The sequence below is a fragment of the Mobula birostris genome, chromosome 6 (assembly GCF_030028105.1).
Source record: "Mobula birostris isolate sMobBir1 chromosome 6, sMobBir1.hap1, whole genome shotgun sequence".
Lineage (NCBI taxonomy): Eukaryota > Metazoa > Chordata > Chondrichthyes > Myliobatiformes > Myliobatidae > Mobula > Mobula birostris.
In genome coordinates this window covers 1,634,199-1,650,150 of record NC_092375.1, presented here as the reverse complement: position 1 = coordinate 1,650,150, position 15,952 = coordinate 1,634,199, and the positions used below count along the sequence as shown (strand labels likewise).

At 47.2% G+C, this 15,952-nt stretch overlaps 1 protein-coding gene across 5 annotated transcripts in view; it reads left to right on the top strand.

The window, feature by feature from the left end:
- Window positions 1-13,325, top strand: part of gbe1b (glucan (1,4-alpha-), branching enzyme 1b) — a 523,715-nt gene extending 510,390 nt beyond the window's left edge. For 2 of the 5 annotated variants that reach the window (XM_072259817.1, XM_072259813.1), the window contains 3 exons: window positions 8,951-9,001; window positions 9,983-10,027; window positions 13,164-13,325. In XM_072259817.1, coding sequence (XP_072115918.1) covers window positions 8,951-9,001; window positions 9,983-10,027; window positions 13,164-13,220 — 153 coding nt within the window. In that variant the 3' untranslated portion in view covers window positions 13,221-13,325. Of the gene's footprint in view, window positions 1-8,950; window positions 9,002-9,578; window positions 9,598-9,982; window positions 10,028-13,163 lie in introns of those variants that run through there. The other 3 variants (XM_072259814.1, XM_072259816.1, XM_072259815.1) reach the window with 3 other exon arrangements.
- The last annotated feature ends 2,627 nt before the right edge of the window (window positions 13,326-15,952 follow it).

Sequence of the window (15,952 nt, the reverse complement as noted above, 5' to 3'; positions counted from 1 at the left end):
AGTTTCCCCACCACCGACGTTAGGCTAACTGGTCTATAATTCCCCGGTTTCTCTCTCCCTCCTTTTTTAAAAAGTGGGGTTACATTAGCCACCCTCCAATCCTCAGGAACTAGTCCAGAATCTAACGAGTTTTGAAAAATTATCACTCATGCATCCACTATTTCTTGGGCTACTTCCTTAAGCACTCTGGGATGCAGACCATCTGGCCCTGAGGATTTATCTGCCTTTAATCCCTTCAATTTACCTAACACCACTTCCCTACTAACATGTATTTCGCTCAGTTCCTCCATCTCACTGGACCCTCTATCCTCTACTATTTCTGGACGATTATTTATGTCCTCCTTAGTGAAGACAGAACCAAAGTAATTATTCAATTGGTCTGCCATGTCCTTGCTCCCCATAATCAATTCACCTGTTTCTGTCTGTAGGGGACCTACATTTGTCTTTACCAGTCTTTTCCTTTTTACATATCTATAAAAGCTTTTACAGTCAGTTTTTATGTTCCCTGCCAGTTTTCTGTCATAATCTTTTTTCCCCTTCCTAATTAAGCCCTTTGTCCTCCTCTGCTGAACTCTGAGTTTCTTCCAGTCCTTAGGTGAGCCACTTTCTCTGGCTAATTTGTATGCTTCTTCTTTGGAATTGATACTATCCCTAATTTCTCTTGTCAGCCACGGGTGCACTACCTTCCTTGATTTATTCTTTTGCCAAACTGGGATAAACAATTGTTGTATTTCATCCATGCAATCTTTAAATGCTTGCCATTGCATATCCACCGTCAATCCTTTAAGTGTCATTTGCCAGTCTATCTTAGCTAATTCACGTCTCATACCTTCAAAGTTACCCCTCTTTAAGTTCAGAACCTTTGTTTCTGAATTAACTATGTCACTCTCCATCTTAATGAAGAATTCCACCATATTATGGTCACTCTTACCCAAGGGGCCTCTCACGACAAGATTGCTAATTAACCCTTCCTCATTGCTCAAAACCCAGTCTAGAATAGCCTGCTCTCTAGTTGGTTCCTCGACATGTTGGTTCAAAAAACCATCCCGCATACATTCCAAGAAATCCTCTTCCTCAGCGCCTTTACCAATTTGGTTCATTCAATCTACATGTAGATTGAAATCACCCATTATAACTGCTGTTCCTTTATTGCACACATTTCTAATTTCCTGTTTAATACCATCGCCGACCTCACTACTACTGTGAGAATAGGCAGAAGTGAGGTAAGTTCATTCCTTATTTCTTATTCAACTCTAGAGAGAATAGGGGTATGTCTACAGAGCCAGTGTTCTGCTCTGGGTGTCAGGTGTGGGATTTCCAGGAGACTTCCAGCCTCCCCGATGGCCACGTCTGTACCAGGTACATCGAGCTGCTGCTTCTCAGAGACCGTGTTCGGGAACTGGAGCTGCATCTCGATGACCTTCGGCTTGTTAGGGAAAGTGAAGCAGTGATAGACAGGAGCTACAGGGAGGTAGTCACCCCAAGGCTACAGGAGACAGATAAATGGGTGACTGTCAGGAAAGGGAAGGGGGAACGTCAGATAGTGGAGAGCACCCCTGTGGCCGTCTCCCTCAACAATAAGTACTCCATTTTGAGAACTGTTGTGGGGGGATGAACTCCCGGGGAAAGCAACATCGGCCGTGCCTCTGGCACAGAGTCCGGCCCTGTGGCTCAGAAGGGTAGGGAAATGAAAAGGGTGGCAGCAGTAATTGGGAACTCTATAGTTAGGGGTCAGATTCTGTGGATGCAAAAAGGAAACACGGATGGTAGTTTGTCCCCCAGATGTCAGGGTCTGAGATGTTTCTGGACGCGTCCACAATATCCTGAAATGGAAGGGTGAGTAGCCAGAGATCATGGTACATATTGGTACCAGTGACATAGGTAGGAAAAGGGAGGAGCTCCTGAAAACAGATACAGGGAGTTAGGAAGGAAGCTGAGAAGCAGGACCTCAAAGGTAGTAATCTCAGGATTGCTGCTTGTGTCATGCAAATAGTGAGGATAAAATGAGGTGGCAGATAAATGCGTGGCTGAAGTATTGGAGCAGGGGGCAGGGATTCAGATCTGTGAATAATTAGGACCTCTTCTGGCCCAGGTGGGACCTGTACAAAAGGGATGGGTCACACTTGAATCTGAGGGGGCCAATATTCTTGCAGGCAGATTTACTGGAGCTGTTGGGAGTGGTTTAAGCTAATATGGCAGGGGGATGGGAACCAGTATGATGGAGATGAGAATCAGCCAGCAGGTTTACAAGTAGTTGATGGGTGTAACATGAATGTAAGGAAGGACAAGCCAATGATTGGGTACAAATGCAGACAGAGCAAAGAGTTAATTTGTACCACAGAGGCAAAATTCAAAAGAGTGAAGAATGCAGGATTGAAGGTATCATATTTAAATACGCATAGCATTCAGAATAAGGTGGGCAAACTCGTGACGCAATTTGAGATTGTGGGGTATGACATTGTGGGCATCACTGAGTCGTGGCTGAAAGAAGGCCATAGTTGGGAGTTTAGCATCAAAGGATAAACTTTGTATCAAAAGGACAGGCAGCGGGTGTGGCTCTGTTGGTAAGAGATGGAATTACATCTTTAGAAAGAGGTGACATAGAATCAGAGACTGTTGAATCTTTCTGGATGAAGTTAAGAAATTGCAAGGGTGAAAAAGAATTATGGGCATCAGATATAGGTCTCCAAATAGCAGCCATGATGTGGGGTTGAGATTGCAAAGGGAGCTGGAAAACACATGTAATAAGGGGAATTATTCAATTGTAATGGGGGACCAATATGCAAGGGAATTGGGAAATCAGGTTGGTGTTGGATCACAAGAGGGATAATTTGTTGAATGCCTATGAGATGGCTTTGTAGAGCAGCTTGTGCTTGAGCCTACTCAGGGAAAGGCTATCTTACATTGAGTGTTGTGTAATAACCCATATCTCATTAGGGAGCTTAACCTAAAGGAACCCTTTGGAGGCGTAATCATAATATGATTGAATTCATACTGCAATTTGAAAGGGAGAAGCATAAGTCACATGTATCAATATCACAATGGAATAAGGGAATTACAGAGGCATGAGAGAAGAGCTTGCCCAGATGGACTGGAGAAGGATACAGGCAGGGATGGTGGCAGAGCAGAGATGGCTGAAGTTTCAGGCAATAGTTCACAAGGCTCAGTTTAGATATGTTCCACAGAGGAAGAAGTTCTCAAATAGCAGGGGTAGGCAACCGTGGCTGGCAAGGGAAGTTAAGGACTGCATAAAACCCAAGGAAAGGGCATATAAGGTAACAAAAGTGAGAGGGAAGTTGGATGATTGGGAAGCTTTTAAAATACAACAGAAGGCAACTAAAAAGGCTACGAGATGAGAAAAGATGAATTATGAGGGCAAACAAGCCAAAGGTAAGTGGTCTGTGAGTATCAGGGAGCAGCAGTGAGTGCCATTGCTATTACAAAGGAAAACGTACCAAGCAGACTCAAGGGTCTTCAGTCACCTGGGCAAAATGGACTACATCCCAGTGTCCTGAGAGAGGTTATTGTGAAGTTAACAGATGTATTGGTCATGATCTTTCAAGAATCAATTGATTCTGGCAGGTTCTGGAGGACTGGAAGATTTTAAATGTCACTCCACTCTTTAAGAAGTGAGGAAGGCAAAAGAAAGGAAATTATAGACCAGACACAAGGAAATCCAACCTCAGTGGTTGGGAAAGTGTTGGAGTCTGTTAGTAAGGATGAGGTTTTGAGGTACTTGGAGACTAGTGATAAAATAAATCAAAGTCAGCATGGTTTCTTTGAAGGGAAATCTTGCCTGACAAATCTGTTAGAGTTCTTCGAGGAAGTAACAAGCAGGGTGGACAAAGGAGAGGCAGTGGATGTCATTTACTTGAATTTTCAGAAGGCATTTGATAAGGTGCCACACCTGAGGCTGCTGAATAAGATAAAATTCTATGGCATTCCAGGAACGATACTGACATGGATAGAGGAATGGCTGACAGGCAGGAGGCAGCGAGTTGAAATAGAAGGGGCCTTTTCCGGTTGGCTGCCAGTGACTAGTGGTGTTCCTCAGGGGTCAGTATTGGGACCATTACTTTTCACATTGTTTGTCAATGATTTGGATAATGGAATTGATGGCTTTGTGGCAAAGTTTGCGGATGATACAAAGATGGGTGGAGGAGTAGGTAGTGCTGAGGAAGCAATGTGATTGTAGCAGGAGACAGATTGGAAGGATGGGCAAAAAAGAGGCAGGTGGTTTACAGTGTTGGGAAATGTATGATAATGTATTTTGGTAAAAGAAACAATAGTGCGGACTATTATCTAAATGGGGAGAAGGTTCAAACATCAGAGGTGCAGAAGGATTTAGGAGTCCCCGTGCAAGATTCCCAGAAGGTTAATTTACAGGTTGAGCCTGTGGTAAAGAAGGCAAATGCAAAGTTGGCACTTATTTCAAGGGGAATAGAATATAAAAGCAAGAAGAATATAAAGCTAAGTCTTTATAAGCCAGTAGTCAGGCTGCACTTGGAGTCTTGTCAACAGTTTTGGGCCCCATATCTCAGAAAGGATATGTGGTGATTGGAGAGAGTCCAGAGGAGGTTCACAAGAATGATTCCAGGAAAGAAGGGGTAAACATATGAGGAGCATTTGGCAGCTTTGGGCCCGTACTCACTGGAATTTAGAAGGATGCGGAGGGATCTCATGGAAACCTACCAAATGTTGAAAGAACTAGATCGGATGGATGTGGAGAGGATGTTTCCTTTGGTGGGGTATCCAGAACTAGAAAGCACAGCCTCAAAATAGAGGGGTGACCTTTTAGAACAGAGGTAAGAAGGAATTTCTTTTAGCCAGAGAGTAGTGAATCTGTGAAATGCTTGGCCACAGACTGTGATGGAGGCCAAGTCCGTGGGTATACCTAAGGCTGAAAGTAATCATTGCCTGATTGCTCAAGGCATCTAAAGACATGGTGAGAAGGCAGGTGTATGTGGTTGTGTGTGATCCGGGAGCAGCCATGATGGAATAGCAGAGCCAAACTGACGGGCTGAATGGCTGATTTCTGCTCCTATGTCTTATGGTCTTATAGTTGGGGTGTCAGGGAGGGGTAGCACCTCTGGTGGGGGAACATGTCGCGTCCTTTTTTAGGGCAGTTAATTCACCTTTGGTCCCCACCTGGCACTCAGCTCTCACCTGTGGCTCCCTGTAGCTGTTTGCATGCGACAGCGGCCACACCTCGGGCAATGGCTTCGACAAGCCGGCTAAACCAGGTGAGGGTAGCCGACGGGTCTCAAACCCTCGGTGAGATAGGGAGTTGTCTATCCCAGCATGTGAAGACAGACTCTGGCGGATTGAGCGGACGAGACCAATGGAAGGTCCAACGGTCAAGAAGGCGGTCTCTGCAAGCGTCGTGGAATGTGTAGAGCAGGACAAGACACAGAAGACGTCCTGGTCATCCACTGCGCCTAGTCCCATCTCCAGCCGTCTAGACTGTGTCTTGCCACTGGATCTAGATGGGAATTGGGAAGAGAGAGTGAGGCTGACGCTGTGCAACTCTCCCTCACTTAAATCCAAATCATGCGCTAGTCTCGACACCATGAATACGGTGTCGAGGTCCTCATCGACGCTAACGATGGACGAACAACAACAATAGGTGGGTTCACCTGTAAACTCCTGACAGGTAGGTTTACTCATAACCACCCGACAAATGGGTTCACCTCTGACCTCCCGATGGTCGGATTCACCTCTGACCTCTCGACAGACGGGTTCGCCTCTAAACCTTTGACGGACAGGTTCACCTCCAACCTCCCAATGGACAGATTCGCCTCTGACCATCCGATGGATGGGTTCACCTCTGACCTCCCGATGGTCAGGTTCACCTCTGACCGCCCTGCAAGTGGGTTCACCTCCGACCTCCAGACGAAGGGGTTCACCTCTGACCTCCTGACAAAGGGGTTCACTTCTGACCTCCCGGCAGGCGGGTTACCTCTAACCACCTGACAGGTAGGTTTACCGTTAACCAACCAAGGAATGTGTTAACCTGTAACCTCCTGATGGGTTCACCTGTAACACCTGAGATGGGTTTACCTGTCCTTCACGGCTCTGCACCTGGGGCGTTTGACCTGTAGACAGCAGGTAGCAGGCAGGCTCCAGCTAAACACCAGTGATCAGCTTGAGACTGTTCTGTCATTCTGCTGAGAGAATCCAACATTCCTTCGCATGCAAATTCAGTCTAATGGATCTCATGTGGCCTGTGACTCTGTATCTTGCTTCTAAAGGTGACCCGTTTAACAGAGAGGAAATTGAGAAGGTTAATGAAGAGTGGATATTATAAAGGGCTAGCATACTGTCAGCACAAGTACATGGAGTTAGAGGGTGCAGAAAAAAGCCTTTCAGACCAACTCAGCCTTGCTGACTACTGGTACAAGCTGTGGCTGCTGTGTGTGGGGCACACACATTCACACAAACATCCAACACACATCAATCACACATTCACACAAACATCCCCCTGCAAATCTAGTTTAAGCCCTCCCCAAAAGCACTAACAAACCTCCCTGAAAGGATATTGATCCCCTTGTAGTTCAGGTGTAACCCGTCTCTCTTGTACAGGTCCCACCTGCCCCAGAAGAGGTCCCAATTATCCTGAAATCTGAAACCCTGCCCCTACTCCAGCTCCTCAGCCACATGTTCATCTACCAGAGCATCCTATTCTTATCCTCACTGGCACGTGGCACAGGTAGAAATCCTGAGATTACCACCCTCAAGGTCCTGCTTTTCAACTTCCTACCAAGTTCTCTGTACTCACTCTTCAGGACCTCCTCACTCTTTCTTCCTACGTCATTGGTACCGATGTGTACCATGACATCTGGCTGACCACCCTCCCACTTCAGAATGCTGTGCACGCGATCAGAGACATCCCTGACCCTGGCACCTGGGAGGCAACAAACCATCCAGGAGTCTCTGTCATGACCACAGAACTTCCTTTCTGTACCTCTAACTATCGAGAGCCCTATCACTACCACTCTCCTCTTCTTCCACCCTCCCTTCTGCATTGCAGAACCAGACTCAGTGCCAGAGATCCGGCTGCCGCCGCTTGTCCCAAGTAAGTCATCCCCCCAACAGTATCCAAATCGGTATACTTGTTGTTGAGGGGAATGGCCACAGGGGAACCCTGCTCTGCCTGCCCTTTCCTCTTCCCTCGCCTGACGGTAACCCAATTATCTGTGTGCTGCTCCTTTGGCGTAACTACCTCCCTGAAGCTACTATCTATAAACATCTCATTCTCCCGAATGATCCGGAGGTCATCCAGCTCCTGCTCCAGTTTCCTAATGCGGTTTGTTAGGAGCTGCAGCTGGATCCACTTCTTGCAGTGTCGTTGTCAGGGAGACCAGAGGTCTCCCTGACTTCTCACATCCTGCAAGAAGGGCATTCCAACAACCTGCCTGGCATTCTCTCTACTCTAAACAAACAAAACAAAACAAAACTTACCGGAACCTACCCTCGCCTCTGCCTGTTCACGCCGAAGCCTGTTGAGCCAAAGCCGTCCCACTCTGACGATGGCCACGTCATTGGATGAAACTGCTTTTGTACTGCACTAGCTGACCGGCTGTCTTCAGCTCCTCTGCTCCCAAATGGTTGGCCATTTAAAAATCTGAAAAAGCCCGCAAATCCTTTCCTTAGCTCTGTATAGCAAAGGGGTACAGTACCGGTGGGGTTGGGTCTGTCATTGTATAACACCGGGGTACGGTACCGGTGGGGACGGTTCTGTCACTGTATAACACCAGGGTACGGTACCGGTGGGGACAGGTCTGTCACCGTATAACACCAGGATACGGTACCGGTGGGGACGGGTCTGTCACAGTATAACACAGGGGTACGGTACCGGTGAGGACGGGTCTGTCACTCTATTACACTGGGGTACAATATCGGTGGGTACAGGATTTACCCCGTGTAGCACTGGGGTACAGGATTTGTCGACCAGCATTCTAATGCTGATGCACCAGATCAAACTCTGATACGTCATGCTGCAAATAAAATAGTAAAACCACTGTGGATCCTGTAAGAATATGGGAACTCTGCAGGTTGGCCTGCTGCCCAGGTAGTAGGAGATGTGGTTGGTTCCCCACCCCTGTTTGAACTCAAGCATTGCAGGGATCTCTTCTGGGGAGTTATATGGCTTGTCATATGAAGAGCATTGGATGGCTCTGGTCCTGTATTCACTAGAATTCAGAAGAATGAGGGGTGACCTCATTGAAACCTATCGAATGGTGAAAGGCCGTGAGTGAGTGGATGTGGAGACGATGTTTCCTTTGGTGGGAGAGTCTAAGACTAGAGGACACAGCCTCAGAATAGAGGCATAATCTTTGAGAACGGAGATGAAGAAGAATTTCTTTAGCTGGAGAGTGGTGAATCTGTGGAATTCTTTGTCACAGGCAGCTGTGGAAGCCAAGTCATGATGTATACTTAAGGAAGAAGTTGATAGATTCTTAATGGCTCAGGGCATGAAGGGGTACGGGAGGTGGCGGGGAGGCAGAAGTTTGGACCTGAAAGGGAAAATGGATCAAGCATGACAAAATGGCAGTGCAGACTCGATGGGCCAAATGGTCTAATTCTGCTCCTATATCTTATGGTCTTATTGTCACCGCCTCTGCCCATCAGATGACGGGGTAGGGCAGCATAGAGTGTGGTGCTGAGGCCCCAGTGAGATCATTGTCACCTGATGGAAGTTTGGAGCTGGTTGAAGAGCCGAACGTCCAGTGCCTGATCCGTGTGATGTGTGGGTCAATCAGGTTTGTTCGGGGGACTGTGCACAGGGTGTTCAGTGAGCTCCCGGTGACAACACTCTCCAGCTTCTGTCCTCTCTGACCTCCTTCCGCTTTATTCCTCATCATTTCCCCGGCTCCATCATCACTCCTCCCTTCCCCTGTTTGTGTCCTTTCTTCCCCCTTTATTTTCCTGCTTTTCTCTTCTTACTCAGTTGCATCACCTTGAGCCTGACCACATCCAGAGGAGGAAACACGCTGAACAGGTAAGCGCCCTCTGCCCCTTGTTGCTGGTGAGTGAGGGGCAGTAATGAGGGCGGTGTGTGAGGGGCAGTAAGGAGGGCGGTGTGTGAGGGGCAGTAAGGAGGGCGGTGTGTGAGGGGCAGTAATAAGGGCGGTGTGTGAGGGGAAGTAAGGAGGGCGGTGTGTGAGGGGCAGTAAGGAGGGCGGTGTGTGAGGGGCAGTAAGGAGGGTGGTGTGTGAGGGGCAGTAATGGCGGTGTGTGAGGGGCAGTAAGGAGGGCAGTGTGTGAGGGGCAGTAATGAGGGCGGTGTGTGAGGGGCAGTAGGGAGTTTTGGTAGTACGAAGTGAGGCACTGTAAGTAGTGAGGATAAGAGGGAGTGAGGGGCAGTGGAGGGTGAGGGGCAATGTAGTGAGGGTGGTGTGTAGTGAGAGGGTCAGTATGGGAGTGAGAGCGGGCTGGAATCTTCTGAAGGGTTGACATCGGGGCTGCCGCCTGCTCTTGCATTGACCGGGCTTTCAAAGAACAGAGGATTAATCTGGACAGATAATCAAGGAACTGGTCGGAGTTAGGTTCTTTGTAAACGTTAGATTCACGTTCAGTGACAGGTGAAGAGGAGAAAGGTGTTTGTAGTCACTCGTGATCAAATCTGTCGGTTAATGCAAGAGGCTTCCCTCCCGGGTCGAACGGAAAGCATAGGAGCCAGGAATGGCCTTGCTGGTGGTGGGCAGACCTGCCCTGTGTGTGGATCCTCCATCACCCGCCATGTTCCCCTGCACACAGTGCTCCTGAGCCGGCAGCGGTACTCGGTGTTATCGATTAGGTACCAGTAACTATTATTTAAAATTCACCTGCACCGCCCCTTTATCCACTGAGCTTTCCTGCTTAATCTGCCCCACCCTATGATGCCCACTGTCTTCTACTAACCCTGACATTAACCAGCGACAGTCCCACCACTCCTGCCTTTCTCTGTGCGTCACATTTTCCACTGCTTTTCCTCCCCCAGCTTGTCAAGTCGGGAATTCTGCACAAGTGTAAACTCTGTCTAAAGGTGAGTCAGTGAGTGGGTCGCTGCTTCGGCGATGAATGAGCCGTGACCTTCCACACTCACCCCTCTGCACGTTTCCACTGTTTACCAGTGTCTCTGGCCGCAGAGCAGAACCTGGCGCTGGCTTCGTTGTTCAGGTGTGCGCGGCTGTCTGTGGAATGCCGCTGTGTGACAAAGGTGCAGAACTGTGGCGTAACAGAGCAGAAAGGTGTGCCGCCTGTGTAAGGGTACTGGTTTAGTCCTTGGTCAGATAGTAATCCCTCTGAGAGAATCACCAGGGTCTCCCTCACCTCTATTTACCGGGAGCTTTGCGGATAAAGGACTGGAAGCGTTGTTGAGGATGCCTGCCACCTATCCCACAATCTGTTTGAGCCACTACCATCAGGAAGGAGGTACTGGAGCATCAAGACTAGGACTGTCAGGCTGGGGAAAAGCTTCATCCCTCAGGCTGTGAGACTTAAGAACACCCTGCCACCACCGAGTCCTAGTCACTAGGACAGAGAGCTGTTTACTGGTTACCGTTTACCTGTGCTGTGCAATTCACATCCATTTTGAATAATATTAACCTTTTTATGGTTAATTTTGTTTAGGTGTTATGTGTGATATATGTTTTGTGGATGCACTGTGGTCCGGAGGAATGTTGTTTCGTTTGGTTGTATATGTGTGCAGTCAGATGGCAGAAAACTTGAACGTGAGAGGCACGGAAGCTGGAGTCCTGAGCTTCCAGGAGCAGTTCTGATCTTTCCAGGAGGGTTTCTGTCAGTCGAAGAAGTGTTAGCCTGTGGGAATCATTAACAAGATGAGATTGGGAGTGAAGTGCCTGAGAGGTGGTGTGAACCGAGATATGGAGATGATGAGAACAGGAGGGCGACTGTTATTTGATAAACTCCCCTACTGGGGACTTTGTGTTTGGAACTGGGATCCCGCCCATCCTCTGCATTGCAGTGTCCCCGGGAACAATACACCTCTCGCAGGAACGAAGGTAAATTCACCTCAGCAGTGGAGGTTGTGTGTCCTCCTGACCCCGGTTACAACAACTGTCCTGATGGAGCGTCTCATCAGTGAAGTACACATACGTCACTATATACAACCCCATGATTCATTTTTTGTGGGCATTCACAGTACGAAGAAGTACAATACAATCAATGAAAGACCACACACATCAAGACAGGCAAAACATGCAAATACAAAAAGAAAAAAATAATGAACTATACTAATAACTAAATAAGCAATAAATATTGAGAACATGAGATAAACAGCCCTTGAAAGTTAGTACATAGGTTGTGAGAACAGTTCAGTGTTGGGATGAGTGACGGTAATGGTCTCGATACAAAGGATCAAATCTTTATTGATGCAGTTTGACCTACTGAGTTCCTCTGGTGTTGTGTCTGTATTGTCTATCGATACAGTCTGACCTACTGTGTTCCTCTGGTGTCGTCTCTGTATTGTCTATTGATGCTGCCTGACCTGCTGAGTTCCTGTGGTGTTGTCTCTGTATTGTCTATTGATGCTACCTGACCTGCTGAGTTCCTCTGGTGTTGTCTCTGTATTGTCTATTGATGCTGCCTGACCTGCTGTGTTCCTCTGGTGTTGTCTCTGTATTGTCTATTGATGCTGCCTGACCTGCTGAGTTCCTCTGGTGTTGTCTCTGTATTGTCTATTGATGCTGCCTGACCTGCTGAGTTCCTCTGGTGTTGGCTCTATATTGTCTATTGATGCTGCCTGACCTGCTGAGTTCCTGCGGTGTTGTCTCTGTATTGTCTATTGATGCTGCCTGACCTGCTGAGTTCCTCTGGTGTTGTCTCTGTATTGTCTATCGATACAGTCTGACCTGCTGTGTTGCTCTGGTGTTGTCTCTGTATTGTCTATTGATGCTGCCTGACCTGCTGAGTTCCTCTGGTGTTGTCTCTATATTGCCTATTGATGCTGCCTGACCTGCTGAGTTCCTGTGGTGTTGTCTCTGTATTGTCTGTTGATGCTGCCTGACCTGCTGAGTTCCTGTGGTGTTGTCTCTGTATTGTCTATTGATGCTGCCTGACCTGCTGTGTTCCTCTGGCGTTCTGAGTGTTACTCTGGATTTGCACCACCTGTGGAACCTCTTGTGTTTAACTGCTGTCAAGTTGCTCTTTGAGACAAAAGCTGGCAGTTCTGGGGCTTGGGGCTCCTACAGCCCCAGGAATCAGCCCCACACTCCTGTGACGTTAAAAGCAGTCGAAATCTCTCATGAACACAAGCTCTCTGCTAGGGGAACAGAGGCAGCATGGTGAGAAGAAAGCACAGAATCAGGCCATTGAGGAACGGAGAGGGAATATCCCAGCAGCAGATTCTTCCCTTCCACAGTACCCTGGTCCTCACCATCGCATTCAGTTATCTGTGTGTGCATTAAACCAGTAGATCGCATAGTCTGTGTGTGCATTAAACCCGTAGATCGCATAGTCTGTGTGTGCATTAAACCCGTAGATCGCATAGTCTGTGTGTGACATAAAACCCGTAGATCGCATAGTCTGTGTGTGACATAAAACCCGTAGATCGCATTGTCTGTGTGTGCATTAAACCCGTAGATCGCATAGTCTGTGTGTGCATTAAACCCGTAGATCGCATAGTCTGTGTGTGACATAAAACCTGCGATTGCGTTGTCTGTGTGTGCATTAAACCTGTAGATCGCATAGTCTGTGTGTGCATTAAACCCGTAGATCGCATAGTCTGTGTGTGACATAAAACCTGCGATTGCGTCGTCTGTGTGTGACATAAAACCTGCGATTGCGTTGTCTGTGTGTGCATTAAACCTGTAGATCGCATAGTCTGTGTGTGCATTAAACCCGTAGATCGCATAGTCTGTGTGTGACATAAAACCTGCGATCGCATTGTCTGTGTGTGACATTGAACCCCCAGATCGCATTGCCTGTGCCTGTGAAATTAAATGCCAGATCACATTGTCTGTGTAACATTGCTATTCCAGCTTGTGTTCTTGCACCCATTAGCCCGAGTGCATTGAACGGTCCCTGTGCGTGCATTGAACGGTTGCTTTGCGCGCATTGTATGGTCTCTGTGCGCATGTTGTACGGTCCCTGTGTGCACGCCTGGCCCTGTCTGTACTCATTACCCTGAATGCCACACTGACTCTGCCTGTGTTTTGCAGGTTTACATTCCCAGCCGGACGGCCGTCATCCTCGCTCGGGTGGATCCCCCCAACTGACCAGGAGCACAGGGAGAACGGGGCAACATCTGGACACGTTACCCTTCCTGCACATTAACCCTTGCCTGTTCGAAATTTGTCATTAAATATCTGTGGTAAACTGAACATCTTCCAATGATAGTCTGTGTGCACCTTGTTCCAGAGATTGAGGGACAGATTCTGGAGCAAATCACCCCCGAGAGGGAACCGTCACCACCTCATCTCAGAAGGGTGATGCTGAAGGGGTGTATCAGCCATTTCCACGCTGGAGAACATGTCTCTGGCTAGCCACTCAATGTTGGCCTCTCATCGTTTTGATCACATCTGTCAAGTCTCCTCGCATTGTCCTTTGCTCCAAAAAGAAAAGCCCCAGCTCACTCAACCTACGTTCATAAGACATGATCTCTGATCCAGGCAGCATCCTGGTAAATCTCTTCTGCACTCTCTCTAAAGCTTCCACATCCTTCCTATAATGATGACGGAGGAATGGGAACCAGAGAGGGTGGGGTAGTTGGTCTACAGCTAGGTGCAACATGTAAAGAGTAGGATGGAGTTTGAAATCCAAAGGACTCTAGCACTTTGCAAAGAGTGTTTGAAAGGTCTCCTTGTCATCAGCGGGCCAGGTTACTGAGAAATCACCTCATTATTCCCCAACCCAAAAACATGCCAGTTAATTGGCCATTGTGAGTTGTCTTGGGATGAAGCTGGGGTAAAATACAGGCAGATGTAGTGGGTGCTGGGTCGCTGGGTTGCTGGGTGCTGGGTGGCGTGACTCATTGAGCTGCAAGGACCTGTTCCATGCACTATCTCTAAATAAATAAATAGATTAGATTGGGCTCAAGCAATCCCAGGCTGTCCCCAGGAGTAAAAGAGAATGAGAGGTGACTTGATAGAAGTGTGCAAGGTGATGAGAGGCGTAGATGGAGTGGACAATCAGACACTTTTTTTTTCCAGACCGCCACCAAAGATGGTCAGAATAAGGACACTGGACTTTGCACTGTTCTCTGGAGATGTGTGCACCATGCCTCATCAACCACACTGCACTGCACTGACGCCCACAGGGTGGTAGCAAAGCTAGCTGCTGCCATTTGCCACTGTCCTCTCCGCATTTGCCAGCTGGATAAAGCTTCATACACATCTCCTCCATCAAAAGTCAGACCCAGCAACTGACAACAGCACTGTTCTTTCACAAACACTCGGCCCACATGGTGCCTGAATCTGCTTGGGTACAGGAATGTCAGGGAGAAAACCTATCCTCAAACTCACTGACTGTAAATGTTACTCAATACTTGAGTCACAAACGGGAAATCATTTATAAAGTATGTCTGTTAAAAATTCTGCTTAAAAATACGGGGTGTTACGTTCTGTTGCAAGGTACAATAGTGCTGGACTGGCAATTTCTGCTAGATTTGTTGATGTACCTTTTCAGTAGTATTGGAGAGTGAAGAGTTTATCGAAGTACAGGACCTGAAGGATTAAGAGAAACAGTCACAACATGCTGGAGGAACTCAGCAGGTCGGGCAGCATCCGTGGAAACGATCAGGATTAAGAGAAGTTGGTATCATTCGGCAGTTTAATAAAGGATCGACCTTATTGAGTCTTCTTTGAAGAAGTAGCGATCTGCATTGAGGATAACTCCTGCCAAAAGAGCAAAAAAAGGGATTAAAGCTCAAAATATAGTTTGCTAAAAGTGTTGGCACGGGTAGGGGATGAAGAAAACATTTAACACATTTGCCTTCATTAGTTGTGGTGCTGAGTACAGTTCAGATTCAATTTAAGATTATTGTCAACCATGTACATGTATACTGCCAATGAAACAATGTTCCACCAGACCAAACTACACAACACCGTACATATAACTCACACACACAACACAATCAAACACCGCCAATGAAACAATGTTCCTCCAGGCCCAAGTTCACAACACCGTACATATAACTCACATATCTGTTACATAACCGGCAACAATAAATATCAATCCAGTCAGGTTATATAAAAACAGCCAAACATTTATTAAACACGGATAAACAATAAAAAACAAACAAAAACCTTAACCGGGAGTTAACCGCTATGCGGCCGTTCAACAAATCGTCACTCGGTACTGGTTCTTAAAGCGACAAATGCCAAGACAGTTCTTAAAGCAGTAAAGTCAAACACAGTTCTTAAAATGGTAAATTCGAAAGTCCAACAGATTTATACATTCAATTGGGAGAGACTTCTCTGGAGAAGGATTTCTTCATAGACGCGACTTTCCTGCTGGTTCTGTCCAAAGGATTCACGATGAAGGAAATAAACAGCTTAAAACAACTGACCTTTATTTCTAGAGAGCACCTTGCAGGAACTTCCTTGCTCTTTTGGCAGGAGTTATCCTTAATGCAGGTGGCTACTTCTCCAATAAGGTCAATCCTTTATTAAACTGCAGAATGATACCAACTTCTCTTAATCCTAATCATTTCCATGGATGCTGCCCGACCTGCTGAGTTCCTCCAGCATGTTGTGAGTGTTTCTCTTAATCCTTCAGGTCCTGTACTTCGATAAAGTCTTCACTCTCCAATACTACTGAAAAGGTACATCAACAAATCTAGCAGAAATTGCCAGTCCAGCACTATTGTACCTTGCAACAGAACGTAACACTCCGTTTTAAAAATGAAACTGCATCATAAAACAAATACGCAACGGAACGGAGACACTGACGAATGTTCTAGCTGGAAAACTAACTGCGTCACCAGGGGTCTTCCCTTTTATACCCGTGG